Raw genomic sequence first — 19185 nt, 5'->3', positions numbered from 1 at the left:
TTTCCCTGCCAATCAGCATACCAGCGTTAATAACCTCCATCATAAGGTTCTTATATTTAAGCCTCCCTGTTTTATTCCTGTGCTCAAGCAGGAAAGGTTGATTTGAGGTTGAGTATTTATCACCGGCGTGCAGGCTGAGCCCCCGAACATATGCATGTCCACCCCTTTGCTGTCATTCATTTTCTTCAAGTTTCTTCCCTTTTTTCCCTGTGAAATTTTTAATTTTGGGGGGGAGTTTTTTGTGATCCGTACAGATTGATGTGGCATCCAACAAAATTCCGGGCTAATTTGTGATTTTGGGCTATGTAAAAATAACTGAAATTAATATTTAAAGGAAACTTGTTGGACTAAATATGCGCTAACTAACTTCTTTTCTCAATGGATCCAACATTATATTTGAGAACCAGAGAATGTTAGCAGAAAAATAACAAACGGTTAATTGGTTCTAAAAAAAAAAGTACACACAGAGATGAGGGAAAACAAAGAACTAGACGTAGTTTACCCCATTTAAAAGTGATCCGCTCATGACTTCTGAGACCTCTTCTTCAAAGAGGTATTTAGTGACTTGGAGGTACAGTAACTTCAAAATCTAAATTCCAAATCAAACAAATCCAGTTCATTGTTCTTGGCCATTGGAGCTCTCTAACCAACATGCGTCATAAATCATACGAAGTAAACTGAAGCCAGGGAACACACCTTTGCTAAATTTGCTTTGTTTGAGGCCTCAACGTTTTTACAACACTAACCTACATTTCTGAAATTAGTAGACACAAAGGCAGATTTACAGCATCTTTTCAGCTTTGTGTGTTGTGTTTGGAAGGTCTGTGTGAAGAATCAGGACTTGTCCCAAAGTGCTGCCATTAGCTGGGAGGCCGAGTCCTGCCAAGTCAAACACCAGTGCAAGTCAAGTGCGTGTGATGATCAAATCATCATTTCACTGAAAAGTAATGGGTTTCTGCCAGAAGTATGGTCTGTCTCTCTCACTGAGCTGGATAACACAACACACGATTCTAATAGACCTCTGTCATTCCAGATGACTTAACGTTCCTGGAGTCCTCGGAGTGGAGCCAGAGCATCGTCCGGAGAGAGCCGAGGCGCAGCCAGTGACCAAAAGCAAAAAAACAAGTTTTTCAAAAGGTGTTTTCTTGCTAATATTCTTTGTATTGCATAATAAAAAAATAAATGCTATATTTTCTTAATTCTACAAGCGTAGAAGGAAGTCACATTTAAACTGTGTTTGTTTCTCTGAACACTTTGGGACTTAAGATATGCAGTACGTTTCAAATGGTAATTAGTCTCCGCGGAGCCGTGGGCTAAAGAAAACAGCTTCAAATGACGAAGGAAGGGAAAAGCAGACCAAATGATACCACTGATGAAGGTTGTGCTAATCCCCTCACAATCTCCTATTCTCTCCTAGTTTGAGAACCACTGACGTAGAGTGACAGTAAACACTGTTGCTTCCTGGTGGTGCAACGCAGCCTCATCTCCTCATTCATACCATCACCTGGGAACAATCTCTCAAAACATAGCAGACTTCAGAGTTTTCACCACACAGTGTGAATGCAGTTTTCTCTGATGGACCACAGAGACAGCGTCTTCCAGAACACTTTGTTTCCGTATGAAGTAAATTAACTGCTGCCTTCTTTGAGTTTGACAGTTGGACTTGCAATCCCCTTCTCTGAGTCAGCCGGGCTGAAAGGTGTTAGTGGCCTCAAGGCTTTGCAATCAGACTGTATTCCCCCATCCTTCAGGGAACTCCCACACTGGGCCCCTCTTGATTAAAGCTCGACTGTGACTGACTCATACAATCGTGAGTCTTGCTGGCTTTACAACAGCTGGAATTACTCAGTAGCTCAGCCGCCTTCCCGATGTCAAATAAAGTTCTTCTTTGCGCATGATGTGTGCGTATTTGTGTGTGTGTGTACATATGCGAGAGAGCGCCAACCTTGGGCACTGGGACATTGGGTGTAAATTAAACAACCTTTTTCTGGCTTGTTGCATTTCTGTTCCATGGGGACAGCTTCAGTTTGCCCCAACGATTACCAAACCTCCGCAATATCCTATTGGCCCTGTTCACGGCCAGGTGCAGTCAATCTCCTGCTACCTCAGGCACCTGAGCAGAGAGATGACCGCGTCCGACACCTTTCCTTTGCGGCACAAGCTTAGAAACACGGTATTCCGGCCTCTCTTCATGGGTTGTGGAGAAAACTAATCACAACTTACCCCAAGAAAGTGAAATCCAAACTTTAGTTCCCCCTCTACCACTGAACATTATTACAGAAGCAACCATTTGATATTCGCCCGGCAATGCGTTACTGGTACATTCTGTTCAGATTTCATTCTTCTTAATTCTTATAAAAACAAGACGTTCTCCAAAAAGGAGTCTTGTGTGCGGGGGTCCACAGAGGCTTATTATGTATAGGGTCTGGGATTTAGTTGGATTCCAAATAATTTGTTCTGTCTCATATGCAGGATGGGCGATGGGAGTGGACACTCAATTACACTTAATTGCTGTCATCATGCTCAGAGGGGTGTGAAACCACAAACTCCCCCCCCCCCCCCCCCACACACACACACACACCCCTCCTCCTCTTCTCTTGTTCCTGCTATGTATGATATATCACAGTGGTGTATCCTTCGGGGTGGACCATCACATGATACGTGTTAGGATTTGAGTGTTTCCTGTTTTATGTTGAAGTCCCTGTCTCGTTTCCTGTTTCCCTGCTCTTCCCTCCCTGTGCTTGTCTGTTTCTTTCCTGATTGTTTCCACCTGTGTTTCCACCTGTGTCTCGTTCCCCTGTGTATTTAATCTGTGTCCTTCTGTTTGTCTGGTGTCGGATCGTCCTTTTTGTTCCTGTGTGGTGTTCGTCCGTGTTCCTGTCCGGGAAATAAAGCTGATTTTTCAAAAGACTCCTGCTGCGTTTGGGTCCTCCACACCGCACCATAACAATACGGCTCCTATTTCAATATTACTACATCAAAGCTGCTCGAAATGTCGCCCGCGGTCGTCCTTGGCTATTTTACTTCTGCTCTGACCTCAGAACTGCCTCAGGATGCTGAACTGATAATGCATCTATACATAGTTACTTGCAAAGCATTCGCTCTAAACATGTGCTAAGATATGAATGAAAAAATAAAGCGGCTATAATCAACATTTTCATATTAACAATTTTAGAGCTGCCACCCCCAACACAAAGAACAGATGAAGTTTTTGTTGTCACCAGAAATGTTTTCAGAAGCGATGTTGAAGAACGCCGTGGATTGACCGGAGTTGCCCACTGCTCCACTGAATGTTATCGGACCCAACTGGACCATACCACCTGCCCAGGTAAGTACAGGGGGAGCTGAACCCAGCGAGCTTCCACATCACACTGAATAATAAACAAACCATTAAGATAAGATGTCCAAGTTGCTGCCGACATCTCATATTATGGGGTGGATCGGCGGAAGACGGGTCGTCCTTCGATCCCCGGCTTTGCTTTGGGCAAGACACTCAACCCCAATTTGGGTGAGCGAATGGGTATGAATGTTAGCCCTGATGAGCAAGGTGGCACATTGCATGGTAGCTCCTCCCATCAGTGTATGAAGGGGTATGAATGGGTGAATAAAAGACAAGTGTTCTTTCAGTGAGGAAATACTCCAGTTCCTCCAGCAAAGTCCATTTACCATTTACATCCGAGTCTCTCTATGGAAAACAATCCATATCTAAATAGTCTTATTCATTTGAATGACAAGCAACCATGTGGCTTTATAACAATATAATTCATAATGAAATCTAAATTTTTGGAGGAACTCACCAGAGCTATAATAATAAATATGTTTCACTGGACGTCCTCTCTTCATCGATGGACGCTTGCTTGTCCCAGAAGAAGTTGTAGACATTCAGAAGGTTAATGTTAATAACATACGTGTGAAACGGCACTGCACTATTCTTCTTGACAAATAAACAATCAAGAGTTCTCGTCATTGTGAATGACCCGTTTCATGGAGGACAGGGCATGGTTGTGCTTGTTTTATTGCATTTTCCAATTCCATAGTGCAAGTGAGCTGACAATACACGGGAGCCATGCACTAATATGGGCAACATAATGCAACAGCTGGAAGGAGAAGCACATTAAGTGGTATGAAGACGGCTGTGTGTGTAGTACTATCTCTCCTGAACAGAGAGTACCAGAGCCCCCCGATAGCTTACATTATGAAAGACCTACATACACAAGCTGTTCAAAATGGCTTTGAGCGATAAACTTAATTCACCATAGAATTATAATTCATGTTTTATGGAGCGAGGATTATAGCATTTCCGAGGCATAATGAATAATCTCACTTGCTGCAGAAAAACTTTGATAAGGAGAGGATATAAATGTTATTGATCCAATGGGAGAAAATCACATTGGCAAAGAATAGAGATTTTGAGGGAGAATGTCATAAAAAGAGCTAAATTAAAGTGAAAGCATTTATAACAGAACCTTTAGTACAGAGATGGACATTTAGCATTAGCATACATTTTTGCCATTTCTATTGTTATAAGTGCTGCAGGGTTTATTTGAGAATCAGAGGCTAGAAAAGGGAAAAACAGCTCCTCAAAAGCCAGATAAAATAAGGGGTGGAAGCGAGAGTAAGGCCTCAGATGTGGAAGCCCAAGGGCTTATCTGAGGATGGAGAAAGGTTCACGGAGCGTTGCGGCCGGAAATGTGAAGCACAGAGCTGACACAATTGGCCATTCAGCCTCACAAAGGGCTGTGTCTAGTCTGGATGGAGTATTTCTATCTTGACCTTCGGTAGCGTTCCACCCCTCTAAACAGGCCCGTTTGTGGGGGCAGATGTCAGTCAGTTGCCCCCCTGAGCAACATGAGCTGCTCTGTCAGCGGCCCTGCATATGGCCTGTCTGTAAAAAGACAGTAGGAATGACTTAAGTAGGTCTAGGGAGAAGCCCAGTTTGGGTGCTTGGAGCAGAGTTCCAAAGAGGTCGCAGAACGATGAGTTACAGAGACTTCAGTCAGAGCAGACCGTAGACTGGTAAGCCTGAATAGTGGGACTCCGCTACTTGATATTTGAGCCGTTCTCTGTGTGTCACATTATCTAACGTCCATCAACCAACAGTCTTCTATTAGTTTAGACTTACATTCAGCAACAGGACTTTGAGTTATGAACCAACACCAACACAGAGGGGAAATACAAAATATGGGCACCCTCATACTCAAGAGACACTTAACATCGACCCCCACCACCACAAAGATACCGATCAACACAGTGGACAGAATTATAATATCTATGCGCCACGTGACCCCTGGTCTATTTTCACAACAGCAGAGGGATGACAGCACTGAATCTCAAGGGAAAAGAAATGTGTGTCTACTGACATCAAAGCCTCGGCCATACTATCCTGGGCTATGCATGTTAAGCTGCCCAGCGTGGCTTGATAATGCACAGCAGCCCCCCCCCCCCCCCTCGCTGCTTTTGTATAAACATGGGGGCCAAATATTGACCAGATATAGATAGCCTTTGTTCATTGTCGTTCCATTGCATCATGGAAGACTTTACTGTCCACAAAAACAGGAAGGGTAACCTCCAGAAAGGACAGTTTCTTTGCCATCTGCAGAAATAAACATCTGAAGACTTCTAAAACTGCAAAAAGAAAAAAACAACATGACGTGATATCGAGAAATTATCATAATTACAGATACCTAAGCAAGACAAGATTACACTGGGAGGACACCAGTTAACGCATCATTCGCTAAAACAGTGTTTTTCAACCTTTTTTGAACCGCGGCACATTTTTCTAAATAAAAAAATCCCGCAGCCCACCCAACAACCAAAAGACTTACAACATGTCCCATAATACAGCATATGCCGACAATTTATGTCTCTTAAAGTGTTGATACTTAATCAGTGTGAAACCTGGTCCTGTTTGGATGAACCCAGAGCTGAATAAAGGCCCACATGAAGCTCTTCTACAACAGCTCTCAGTCTCTCTCTGTTTTGAGTTTTTATTGCAGCCATGCTTGAAAATCTCATCTCAAAGATTTGTTGTGGAAAATAAGGAACAATGTTGAAATTGCTGTTTGCCAGAATGGAGCAACAGTCAACCAATAACTGTCCAAAGATAGATCAGCAAAGCTCACCTTTCAACCACGGTCTCAGTTCAGTTAGTTCCTCCTGCTCGTCCAAAAACCTTTGCTGAGCTATAGGGGTCCCTAACCCAGTCAAGGCATTCAGTGGAGGTTGAGGGGGAATAAAATGACAACTTATCCTCAATAGTTTTTAAGTCTCTACCTATTGTCTCACACAGTGCAGCAGTGTTGACATCTCCTTGCCATTTCTGGGTGAGGGGGAACATGTCAAGAATGGCACTTTCAACATGTTGCCAGAGGTGCACTTTTGTCCATTTATTTTGTCTGTGCTTGTGAGCAGGTTTTGATTTTGGCCTTGCATCCGTGTGTTCACTTCATTCAGGTGCTGAAACATACCTGCCATGGATGACAGCCTTGCACACCACTCATCACTGGCGGGCAACTTTGCATCATCGCACCTCTCATCAGTCAAAAAGACTGAGTTCCTCCCGCAGCTCGTCCACACAGGCCAACCATCGGCCTTCTGTGTGGAGCAAAGGGCTTTATGCTCCGCTCCCATTTCCTCACATGAAAGATGCAAATATGTGGCTTTTCTGAGGTATTGTCCTCATAAATATTAACCATACACACGACATCAGTCAACACTAGGGATGGGTATCTTTTTTCTTTTCTTTCTCCGATACCGGTGCTAAACCGGTACTTTTAAAACGATACCAGTGCCTAAACGGTGCCTGAACCGATACTTTTAAAAAAGCACAAAACGACGATTGACAATGACGACATTAAAAACCTCTTCGGCCATATTCACTGTAATAGCCGGTCTCATGGCGCACTGACAAAAAAACGGATATCACTGTCGCGCTCGTAGCTCGCGCTAGCTACGAGCTAGCTTCAACATGTTTATAATGGCTAATTTATTATTTGTGGGCCTACTTTTATGAATGCAAGACTTGCAATCAACATTAAGGTACTAATCGGGCTGCTCTTGTCATCATTGGTCTCCACGTTTTCAAGGAGACCGGTCTCCCCATCGCACCCAGCCTGACGCTGATGTGCTCCGCACGGACTCACGCAGTCACACACGGCGCATGCCTTCGCTTTCAAAGTTAAATATGATAGGCTATCATAACCTGCTGACAGGGCGGAGTCACCAGAGAAGTTCAATCGTTTTTTTCATTTTCAATCGGCTCAGGCACCGAAAGGAAGCGCCGAAATATGCGTTGCGTTTCGGTCCGGGTAGCACCGGTCGTATAGGCACCGGATTTCGGTACCCAACCCTCGTCAACACAGGAGTTAGGTCTGCTCGTGACGTTTTGCGACGAGAAAAAACAGTGCGTAACGAGAACATCTGGGTGTTTCCATTTCACTCTGCTAACGATGTTTTGTCTCCAGATGACGTTTCAGCTTGCTTAAAACTATAGCACATTATTAGACGCTCAACAATAGCACATTATTTGCGGCAACTAAATAATATTTTTTGGGACCAATTAAGTGTAATGGGACATTTTTCCACGGCACACCTGACGATCTCTCACGGCACACTGGTGTGCCGCGGCACAGTGGTTGAAAATCACTGCGCTAAAACACGGTATCAAGTAGACTGGTTTTGCACCCCGGGGTCGAGTTAGCTCACCTCTAACCTTCAGTGTACCTCAACGAGATGGTTTGTTTCACACAACCATCTGCTATGCCGTCATTGTGTGGAAAAGGGCAGGCACTGTGTAGGGCGACTGTGGCTCAGTGGTAGAAGATCAGTGGTTTGATCAGTCTGGATGTGGACCCTGCCATCAGTGATAGGAGTAGGGTCAGTGTCTGAATGGGTGTCTGACATGTAGTTTGAAAATGCTTTGAGTGGTCGGAAGAAAAGAAAACTTCTTTCAATGAGGAAAAAACGTCCAATTCTGTAGAACTGATAACAGTAACCTCTTCAGGAGCCGCCATTGTCGTTGGATGTTGGCGTGACCCGTGATATTGTGAGAATCCAGTTGCTGTGTAAAATGATTCAATTGCACTGCATCCACTTTCTATACAGCATATGTTTGTAGTATTGTGTTGTTGATAGTTTTCACAATAAAGCTCAAGTTTTGTATGTTTATATTAATGTGAAACTGTTTAACTTTTGGGATGCAAGACAAATTTCAGAAAATGATAATAAAGTGGAAAAAAAATAAAAAAATATATACATAAGTTAAAATTTTAATTGTAATATTTAGAAAAAAAAAAAATGTCATACATTCAAAATTCAAAACACATCAACTGAGTTCATTACTAATATCAACTGATTTTTGTATTTTGCATTATGCTTATTAACAAAAATGATTAATATCTGGCTTAAAATTAATAAAATCCACTCAGAATAGTAATAAAATATTAATAAACACAAGTGTGTTAAAAGAGCTCAGGAAACCTTGCAGGTGTTTGAGTTAATTAGACAATTCAAGTGATGTTTTAGTATTATATACCTATCTACTTTTCTGTTTTTAATAATATTAGTAGATGGATATTGGTTTTTTTCTTATTAAGCCATAATCAGCAAAAAATCAGAATAAAAAAAAGTAATATTTTCATTGATTTAAATATGAATCCGAATGCATCATTTTGTTTTGTTTTTTGTACATTAAATAAAAATAAAAGAACATCAATATTATAAATTTCTCTGTGAGTCCTGTATATATATTTTGGGGCGAGCTGGGCGAGTAAACCTGAAGCTTTCCAAATAAACAAGTTTTTTACATGAATAATTTTAAACACTTGTCCCCGAGTCCAACTGAACGTAATCACGGAAAATAGCTGGCAGGAATGGTGACTGTGGGGAATAGGGATCTACATTTGTTGCAATTTTCCGGCTGGACCTCTATAATCATCCTTGCACAATGCTTTAATGTTTGGCGCTGACGTTCCCTGCGGTTATACTGTCTTATTAGGAAACTCAAAAGGCTAAATTAAATGCAATGGCGGATTATCTTGTGTGAAGATTGCAAGTCAATTCACTTTGATGATCTACCATATTTATTGAACCTGTGAATTTTCAGCGCTTAGCAAGATTTTTTGCGCCTTTAGCATTTCAGTTTCACCTCCTTAAAAATCAAGTGGAAGAAAAGGCAGAGGCCGACTGGACCAAACGGTCAGCTCTCCACGCAGTAAGAAAAGGTGATCACAACATGTCGTTTCTTTGTGAGGGTTTACAATATGTGTCACCCACCGGTTTCAACACTAGCATCTGGTGATGCATTACCCTGGACCACTATGAAAAGAAATGACATGGTTTCTGAGAAAAAGAGTCACTGTTGTGTTGGATGAAAACCCCTGGGTAAAAACAATTCACAAAGAGAAATGTGACATCTCAGAGTGGTGTTTCCGTCATTGTGCTTGCACAACTGGGATCTCGTCCAGCAGTCGCAATGAAAACTGTGTATCATGGAAACCACGCATGTAGATGCCAATGCAGTTACTCCGAATAACTGCCAAAAGTCTGGACTGTGACATTATCATATTATTTTCTTTACTCTGTTAAATAGTATTCTGGTAAAATTGTGCACATTTTAGTTTCCAATCTGTTAATCCATCTATCACATACTCCTTTGTTTTCATGGGCCCCCTTGAGGGTCTGGGTCCCAGAGGCAGTTGCCCCCATTATCCATTTGTTAATTCAGCTCTTTAACCGTCTTACCTAGCAGCTGCACTCCTCGGGTCAGACCGTAAACATCAATGATGGCCCAGAGGGGCTCGGCTGTGCGGACTCCACTGAAGAACAGCATGGGACTGGACTCGTTAATGCGGTAGAAGACCCTGCCCTTCTTGTCGACCCAAAAGGCAATAATGTTGTCCTCGTTGGCAAACTCCTCCGGCAGGGCCTTGGCCCAGAAGCCACTCTGGGCCACCAGGTCGGGGCAGGCGTACTTGGGCAGGTTGTCTGGGTTTATCCTGGATGGGTCTTTGGCAGTGAAGCCCAGACGTAGAGCCCCACTCCAGCAACACTGCTTCTTAGTAATCTGAGGAGAGAACCATATGTGGCTTTATTGGTATTATTTGGAAAATTATTTCCGAGAACTTTGATCAAAGAAGTGACTGCGTTTTTAAATGAGGCTGCGTATCACCCCCGACTCTCAACTTCTACACAATAAATCCCTGTGTAGTCACTTCACTGACAAACTCCACATATTAAAGCAACACTATGTAACTTTTCCCTTTTGGCGCCCCCTTCAGGTTTTTAGGTATTTAGGTATCGATTTCAGTGTCGTAAATACCCAGTGACGATAGATGCAGCCTCGCATACACTTGTATTGAGTTGGGATCATGTGTTGTCCTGTATTATAATATTATTATTATTATTATTTGTACGTGTCACGGGTTATAAAAGGTGACGAGGGGAGGTGTGAGGTTTTTGTTTGGAGCGCTGACAGTCGGCGGACTCAAACAGCGGCAATCCGGCGACTTTCTATTTTGGATTCATACCAGGCGGGATCACTAATAGAAGACTGCGCAGGAACACTGTGAACTGGCCCAGCACCTACGGACTAGGGTGAAGGGCTGAGGGATTGAACGGCCTCGCCCCGCCTGGTCGATCAGCTGTTTGCGGCTTTTTGGGGGGTGCGCGTGCGCGCGTCAGTCATTACTTTTGTTTTGGGGACTGCAAATGTGGAGTACGTGTGATCGAATACAATATGTTGACAACACCAAAAAGCTACATAAAAAGCTACCCTTATACTGTAGCTGCGAGCGTGAAGTGGCACTTTATGACATTGCGTAATCACTGCCAGAAAGCAGGTCGAGTACATCCGCCGGATGTACCGGGCGGCTCCAGAATCTTACATAGCGGAGTTATTTCCCCACAGACCCCGTTGGCAATAGTGGAGATGCAAATCGTCATATTAAAAGTCATTGTAGCGGCACAATTTTTTTCAAGCTGTTATTTTAAGGTCCAAAAGTTACATAGTGTTGCTTTAAGTGTAAACCTAAGATACAATCGTTTTGTCTGTTTTAAAGCTCCCAAACTTACCTTGAGGCGGACTTGCTCATACAGCGCCATGGGTCTGTTGCTGAAAGTGATGGCATTGCAGAAACTGGCCTGCCTTTTGACTGTTTTCTGGGCGAGGTCCATGACAATTTGGGACCCCTTGGCGTTTGGATGAAAGAGCAGTGGGTTGATGGGAGGAGGCCTGCCAACGCTGCCGCACTGGATAGGCAGGCACCTCTTGGGTTTGTGGTGGCATCGATGCGACGTGGACGGGAACGGGCCACCCAGGGAGTCTGAGCCAGATGGAGACAAAAGAAGCACAAAGCACAGAGACAGTTGAGCTTTACTGTGAAACACACAAATCCTCATGAGGAGCAGCAGGTTAGGTTTGGTCACTGTATTCATGGTCGGATGTTCTCATTTCTAATTTGATGTTTTCATCAAATTAGAAATAACCACATATTACCACATCATCTAAGATTCCTGAATTCTTGTATTTGGGTTCTTTGTCGATTATATGCGAGCATGGAGTAATAAACTATCAGCCATAATCACATGCAGGGTGGAAAGCAAATCTCCATGCAGGTCTACATTGCAGCACATGTCCAAGTAATTATGCTCCTCGGTTATTCACATTCAGAACTGTTCCCTGACCAATGGCCCTTTTGAATGCGATGTGATGGACCATGTCGATTGTGAACCGTTCAGTAGGACACATGTCCGTTTGTTGGATCCCAACATGCACCCTGACCCCCGCATGAAGCGGAGTCTGAGCGCCTCATACTGACGTGGATGGGGTTACATTGGAGTTAGGTGCGTCTCACACAGACGCTGAAGGGTGCCTCTTTGCGTCGTATCAGACACAAATGGGCACTGACCCAGCACCAGTATTTGACTTGTGAGTGAGACTAGGGTCACATATTACACACCACATGCAGATTAATAACAAGATCATTTTCTTAGCTAAATTAAAACTGAGATTAGGACATTATTCTTGTGTAAAAGAAAGCAGTCCAATAAATAGTTTGCAGAGGAAGGCTCGACTGACTTGATAATTGAAGCATCCAGATGATCCAGTCAATGGGTCTGACTGGAGAGTGGCTGAGGGGGTATGAATCCACATGCATTGGAGCGAGCATAGATTTTCCAGAGCTGGTAACTGCCAGATTAAGATTGATGTGTTAGTATTACGAAAGCAAGCTGAAGCCATCATTCTAGGATGTTAAATGATTTCCAGAAGTTTCAGTATTTGTGTTTTAACATTCCACTATTTTGTGGTTAAGTCGTTTAATTTAATTTTATTGTTGTGCCCACTTTCTCTTGTCTGGCCTACTCTGGTTTTACATCAGTTAGTGATCACCCTCTCATGTTCATGCCATTTCTGAGTCAAAGCGCGACATGTTTCCCAGCTGTATTGCATTATGGACCATCAAGCTACTGTCAGGGGAGGCATTTGAATGTGTGTCTCTTTTTGGATTGATTTCTCTCTGGCTAGAAACAAACTCCAGCTCCTCAAATCAGAGGAACCGATGCATCAGCATAAACATCATTTAAACCCGATTTTTGTATCCAATCATGCTGAACACATTTTAACACCAAATGTTTCAACACCTATCTGTAGGAACTAAAATCATCGCCTTGCACTATCTATCCAAAAATGTTATCACTTCATCATTTCATTCAATTAGACGGACATTTGCGACTTAATAATCGTTTTAATTCTTGAGTTATGGCCAAAAATTTATTTTGCAAGGTCAACGTTACTTTTGACCACCCAAATCTGTTCAGTTCGTCCTCCAGTTAAAAATTGAGCCCAATTTGAAGAAATTCCCTCCAGGCGTTCCTGAGACACAGCATTCCTGAGACGACATGATCAGATAATGCCTCCGGTCAAAAGTATGTGTTCATTATGTAAGTTTTCTTAGAATAACAGTATTACGGTGTGGAACAGAGGGGAATGAAGATTCATCTCAACCAATGTCACCGATATAAATGGCTAGATTTGAAAATATCAAAGTAGAATTCTAGTTAATATACAGTGTCTGGTGGACTTGCTCTATATCCACCATCATAATCAACGGGGACTCTCTGACTAACAAACAGAAGAAAGCCAACACAGTGGCAGCAGATGTCCTGTTGAGTCCTGATAAGACCGTGCAGTTTTCTCTCTCTCTCCCTCTCATCTGTGTTCATCAAGTAATGCCCAGTCAAGTTTTTTGCCCCTGTACGCATCCACCGCTCAATCTGGCCCCAAACTACGAGCTGCTGAGGCCTTTTGTCTTAGGCACAGCGACAGGAGAGCAGTTGTTGAATGTGGTGCACATGGTACTGAGCAGATTGAGCTGAATGCATTACTGAGCTCTAAAGGGGCGCAGCTGCTGGAGGGAACAGGCTATGTGTAAATTCATGTTCCTTAGCAACCCCATGTAACTAAAAGGTCTTGATCAGCGCACTCTTTCACGCTGCAGCTATCAGTTGGGATACAACAGATGCCTTTTGTTTACTCAGATACAACAACATGATATTTATGGTCTCAGATTGTAGCTTTTTGCAACGACGATTTGGCGTGGTTTCTGGGTGGCCGTTCAAACAAAAAGGGGAATATCAGTTCAGAGCAAAGAGAACATGTTATTGGATTTTTACCATTCTGAAAGGTCTCCCCAGCCCTATAACCAAATATCTTCACGAACAACACATCCTTAAAGACACCGCATCTTTGCAAGTATTCGCATGTGCAGGTCAATGAGAGGACAGGATGATTCATTCACTCTAATAAATTGGTGAGAAGCTACACCAGATTAAATTAGATTTAGTTGTTGTGACATTTTGACCCTTCCTACTATTTAAGTTGACATGTACGTTGGAGGAAGTTTGCAACTTCTATTTTTGAACTAAATTACACTGACAGTAAAAAAAAAAAAAAACCCTACTGTCTCACTCTCACCACTCCCAACCTATTGTCCAGTTCCTGCAGGGAGATGTTGTTTCTGCTAAAAAAAAAACCCGGATATAAACACAGCAAAGTTAGCAATACCAGTGAGCATTTGTGGCATTTAGTACAGGTTGATTGATCCTTGATGGAGTCCCTCGCTGGTCCTCCTGTCAGAGCTACCTTATAATGGAGCCCTCACTGTCACTATCTGCACTCCCTCAAGAAATCTGATCTAATTTAGATTATTTTTTATTACATTCGACATTTAAATGTTTAGCCCTTTTTTCAAATTTGGCGTTTCTTTAAAAAACATTCACTGATTTAGCAGCTAAAGATGCAGATATTTAATGTAGCAGTTGTTGGAGAGCAAAAAAAGAAAGAGATAATTGGAGCTTCAAGAATCAGCGTGTTAAACCAACACATCAGTTGTCGTGTGTTGACGCTTGGGCAGTGGTGCTACGCTGCCAACGATGATGCTCGAGGCTCCCCTGTATCAATCCCCTTTGGACCGTGTCCTTGATGGCGTGTCAGTTTTCACTCTCTGCATGTATCGTGTCTTTTCACAGGGAACTTACGTCTCCTCAACGAATTACGTTTAGGCAAAAAAAACACTCAGCTAGGCTCTAATTGGTCAAATCAATTATTGTTGTTTTAAAAGTGTTCTACTCTGAAAAAAAAAATGAATATCAGGTTAATGCTGCCTGGTTAGTGGTAGACCACCTTGAGGCGCTGTGCTAATTCTACTGATGAGCTTAAAAAGTTTGAGGAGAAGAAAATTACTGTATGAGAACTTTTCCCGATTTTTAAGTCCTACTTTAGGGGAGAGTACACTGCTCAGCCTACAAACCAGACTAGCTGGTGCTTAGTATTTCGTCCTCTCATATCCAGCAGCAACACACCAACGCCACCACCACCCATATGGTGTTTACCTGAGTGCTACCTTCTGTCTGAACACATATAAGATGGAACAGAAATAAATGACTTTGTATTTACTTCGTAAAAAGACATTATAGCAAAATTGTCTTTTTATTGACAATACAATAATTTATCCCACACAGCAGTTCAGCTGTTAAAGATTCGGTGTGTACACTTAAAGCCCATGTTGCAATTTGAAGTTATTGGACAGACCAAAGAAGCCTCGAGCCTATCGACTGGTCTCAGTCCTCCGATTACCTCAGCAACACAAATCCTAGAGTATATGCTCCTGTCCACAGAGCCAGATATGTGACCCCCTTGATGTAAACTGGTAACATCAATTATGGAGCAATTGGGTAAAACGCCTGTATTCCTCGGCCCCAGAGAGAAGTCTTTCTCCCACCCCTGACAACACCACACAGGGATGTGTACAGATAATACCCGTCTTACGCCAACCAACATCTCTGTGGAGCAGTAAACTAACCTCCCATTTCAGAGGTGAGCTGTGTGTTTAATTATCTCGAGTTGTGTCGTTGTTACTCACCAATTATCACCTGTGGTGGTTTCCCGAAAAATAGGATTTTATAAGTGGGAGAAAACTATTTAAATACTTACTGCCTGGTGCTGGGGAACAACTGTAACAGCATTTCTCCAAATGAATTGGTCACATCAGGTTACAGTTAGGCTTATCTCACATCAGTTACCTGACAAACAGGCAACATGATCTTGTGCAGGCTAAAATATGCAGTCACAACAACAGAAACACTTATTAAACACAGGTAGCCCACATAGCAACCCACTCCCTCTTATTGTTGCCATGTACAGTCCAGTTAACACTCTTCATAGGAGAACACACACACACATTTTAGGAATAAGCAGGCATGCAGGCTCTTGTTGGGTGCTACATAAAATAACAAATGATTACCCTGATTGTTGTAGATCAATCTCCAAAAGAATCTGTTAATAAAACATAGTTTCATTATTCTAAAACCACGTTGACTCTTGTGCTTTAACACTAACGCAGTTCTCTCTAGACCCAAGTGGAATCGTCACCATCTCATAAAGATAAAGGCATGATTTGTTTTCCCAGTGTAAGATGTTCCTCTTTAGTTCTTATTTGATGTTGCTCTCCGTAGACCCGGACAGCGGCATTTACAACGCCACAACGAGCCTGGAGGCCAATGACAAACCTCATCTTAATGATGTTTACATAGAAGTGTCTGAATGATGTATTCAATACCACTGACTCGTGACAAAAACGCCATTCCAGCGTGATGTAACAGCGGCTGTGAAAGGAATCACGCAATAATAGCCACCATTGATCACACACATGACCATTTAGGCTTCGATACATCCAAGCGCAGCTCAGGATGGCTTTACGCGGCTGTGGCAGCGGGGGGTGTTAAGGCTCGGCTGCAGAGTGGGTGGAGCGGGGGTGTGGTTCAGGGAACGGTGTCTGATTGCCATCAGCTGGACTGATGACAATCAGACCAGCTGATGGCAATCTGTGTTTGTATCTGCGAGGCTTGGTCTTCAAAAGGAGCTGGATGGACTGAAGACGGGGTGGAGTGCCGAGCGGAGACACGGTCTGGGGTCTGGGTGTAATAAAAGATATTGCCAAGTATCCCTCCGAGTACTCGTTCTGTGGTGCTGATAGGGAGAACCTACAAGTGATGGCAAGAAAGCTGTCACACTGGAGCCAAACGTGAAGCCCTTTAAAAAAAATATTAAATTTTTTTTTGGAAAGCACATGGAGAGCAGCCAGCAACACTCAGATCTGCCTACCCAGCTATTGATGGCGCTGGGGCAGATGCTGGAGGGGATGGCAGCTATGCAGCGGGACCAGACAGAGGCGAACCGGCAACTCTGGGGGGCGCTCCTGGCCCAGGCAGAGAGGCAGACGGGAGCCCTGGAGCGGCTCGCCGCCCGGACAGCTGTGGCTCCACCAAGCCCTCCACCCTTGGCGGGGGTGGAGGTCTCGAAAATGACGACGGCAGACGATGTTCAATCGTTTTTGGAGACGTTTGAGGTGACGGCGGAGGCATGTGGCTGGCCGGCGGTGGAGTGGGCAGTCCGTCTACTGCCTCTTCTCACCGGGGAGGCGCAGACAGCGGCGCTGTCACTGTCCCCGACAGCGCGCGAGTACGCAGCTGTGCGAAGCGGTCGAGATCGACTGGGACTGACTGGAGAGTGGCTGAGGGGGTATGAATCCACATGCATTGGAGCGAGCATAGATTTTCCAGAGCTGGTAACTGCCAGATTAAGATTGATGTGTTAGTATTACGAAAGCAAGCTGAAGCCATCATTCTAGGATGTTAAATGATTTCCAGAAGTTTCAGTATTTGTGTTTTAACATTCCACTATTTTGTGGTTAAGTCGTTTAATTTTATTTTATTGTTGTGCCCACTTTCTCTTGTCTGGCCTACTCTGGTTTTACATCAGTTAGTGATCACCCTCTCATGTTCATGCCATTTCTGAGTCAAAGCGCGACATGTTTCCCAGCTGTATTGCATTATGGACCATCCAAGCTACTGTCAGGGGAGGCATTTGAATGTGTGTCTCTTTTTGGATTGATTTCTCTCTGGCTAGAAACAAACTCCAGCTCCTCAAATCAGAGGAACCGATGCATCAGCATAAACATCATTTAAACCCGATTTTTGTATCCAATCATGCTGAACACATTTTAACACCAAATGTTTCAACACCTATCTGTAGGAACTAAAATCATCGCCTTGCACTATCTATCCAAAAATGTTATCACTTCATCATTTCATTCAATTAGACGGACATTTGCGACTTAATAATCGTTTTAATTCTTGAGTTATGGCCAAAAATTTATTTTGCAAGGTCAACGTTACTTTTGACCACCCAAATCTGTTCAGTTCGTCCTCCAGTTAAAAATTGAGCCCAATTTGAAGAAATTCCCTCCAGGCGTTCCTGAGACACAGCATTCCTGAGACGACATGATCAGATAATGCCTCCGGTCAAAAGTATGTGTTCATTATGTAAGTTTTCTTAGAATAACAGTATTACGGTGTAGAACAGAGGGGAATGAAGATTCATCTCAACCAATGTCACCGATATAAATGGCTAGATTTGAAAATATCAAAGTAGAATTCTAGTTAATATACAGTGTCTGGTGGACTTGCTCTATATCCACCATCATAATCAACGGGGACTCTCTGACTAACAAACAGAAGAAAGCCAACACAGTGGCAGCAGCAGATGTCCTGTTGAGTCCTGATAAGACCGTGCAGTTTTCTCTCTCTCTCTCCCTCTCATCTGTGTTCATCAAGTAATGCCCAGTCAAGTTTTTTGCCCCTGTACGCGTCCACCGCTCAATCTGGCCCCAAACTACGAGCTGCTGAGGCCTTTTGTCTTAGGCACAGCGACAGGAGAGCAGTTGTTGAATGTGGTGCACATGGTACTGAGCAGATTGAGCTGAATGCATTACTGAGCTCTAAAGGGGCGCAGCTGCTGGAGGGAACAGGCTATGTGTAAATTCATGTTCCTTAGCAACCCCATGTAACTAAAAGGTCTTGATCAGCGCACTCTTTCACGCTGCAGCTATCAGTTGGGATACAACAGATGCCTTTTGTTTACTCAGATACAACAACATGATATTTATGGTCTCAGATTGTAGCTTTTTGCAACGACGATTTGGCGTGGTTTCTGGGTGGCCGTTCAAACAAAAAGGGGAATATCAGTTCAGAGCAAAGAGAACATGTTATTGGATTTTTACCATTCTGAAAGGTCTCCCCAGCCCTATAACCAAATATCTTCACGAACAACACATCCTTAAAGACACCGCATCTTTGCAAGTATTCGCATGTGCAGGTCAATGAGAGGACAGGATGATTCATTCACTCTAATAAATTGGTGAGAAGCTACACCAGATTAAATTAGATTTAGTTGTTGTGACATTTTGACCCTTCCTACTATTTAAGTTGACATGTACGTTGGAGGAAGTTTGCAACTTCTATTTTTGAACTAAATTACACTGACAGTAAAAAAAAAAAAAAACCCTACTGTCTCACTCTCACCACTCCCAACCTATTGTCCAGTTCCTGCAGGGAGATGTTGTTTCTGCTAAAAAAAAAACCCGGATATAAACACAGCAAAGTTAGCAATACACCAGTGAGCATTTGTGGCATTTAGTACAGGTTGATTGATCCTTGATGGAGTCCCTCGCTGGTCCTCCTGTCAGAGCTACCTTATAATGGAGCCCTCACTGTCACTATCTGCACTCCCTCAAGAAATCTGATCTAATTTAGATTATTTTTTATTACATTCGACATTTAAATGTTTAG

General features: G+C 43.2%; 1 protein-coding gene across 5 annotated transcripts in view; it reads right to left on the bottom strand.

The window, feature by feature from the left end:
- neurl1aa (neuralized E3 ubiquitin protein ligase 1Aa) overlaps positions 1 to 19185 on the bottom strand; it is a 130186-nt gene that overhangs the window by 99297 nt on the left and 11704 nt on the right. For all 5 annotated transcript variants that reach the window (XM_056409410.1, XM_056409409.1, XM_056409411.1 and 2 more), the window contains 2 exons: positions 11071 to 11321; positions 9742 to 10063 (listed from right to left, as the gene is read on the bottom strand). In XM_056409410.1, coding sequence (XP_056265385.1) covers positions 9742 to 10063; positions 11071 to 11321 — 573 coding nt within the window. The remainder of the gene's footprint in view (positions 1 to 9741; positions 10064 to 11070; positions 11322 to 19185) is intronic.

The sequence above is a fragment of the Pseudoliparis swirei genome, chromosome 24 (assembly GCF_029220125.1).
Source record: "Pseudoliparis swirei isolate HS2019 ecotype Mariana Trench chromosome 24, NWPU_hadal_v1, whole genome shotgun sequence".
Lineage (NCBI taxonomy): Eukaryota > Metazoa > Chordata > Actinopteri > Perciformes > Liparidae > Pseudoliparis > Pseudoliparis swirei.
The sequence above is the reverse complement of the archived record's forward strand: the minus strand, read 5'-3'. Positions and strand labels throughout refer to the sequence as shown.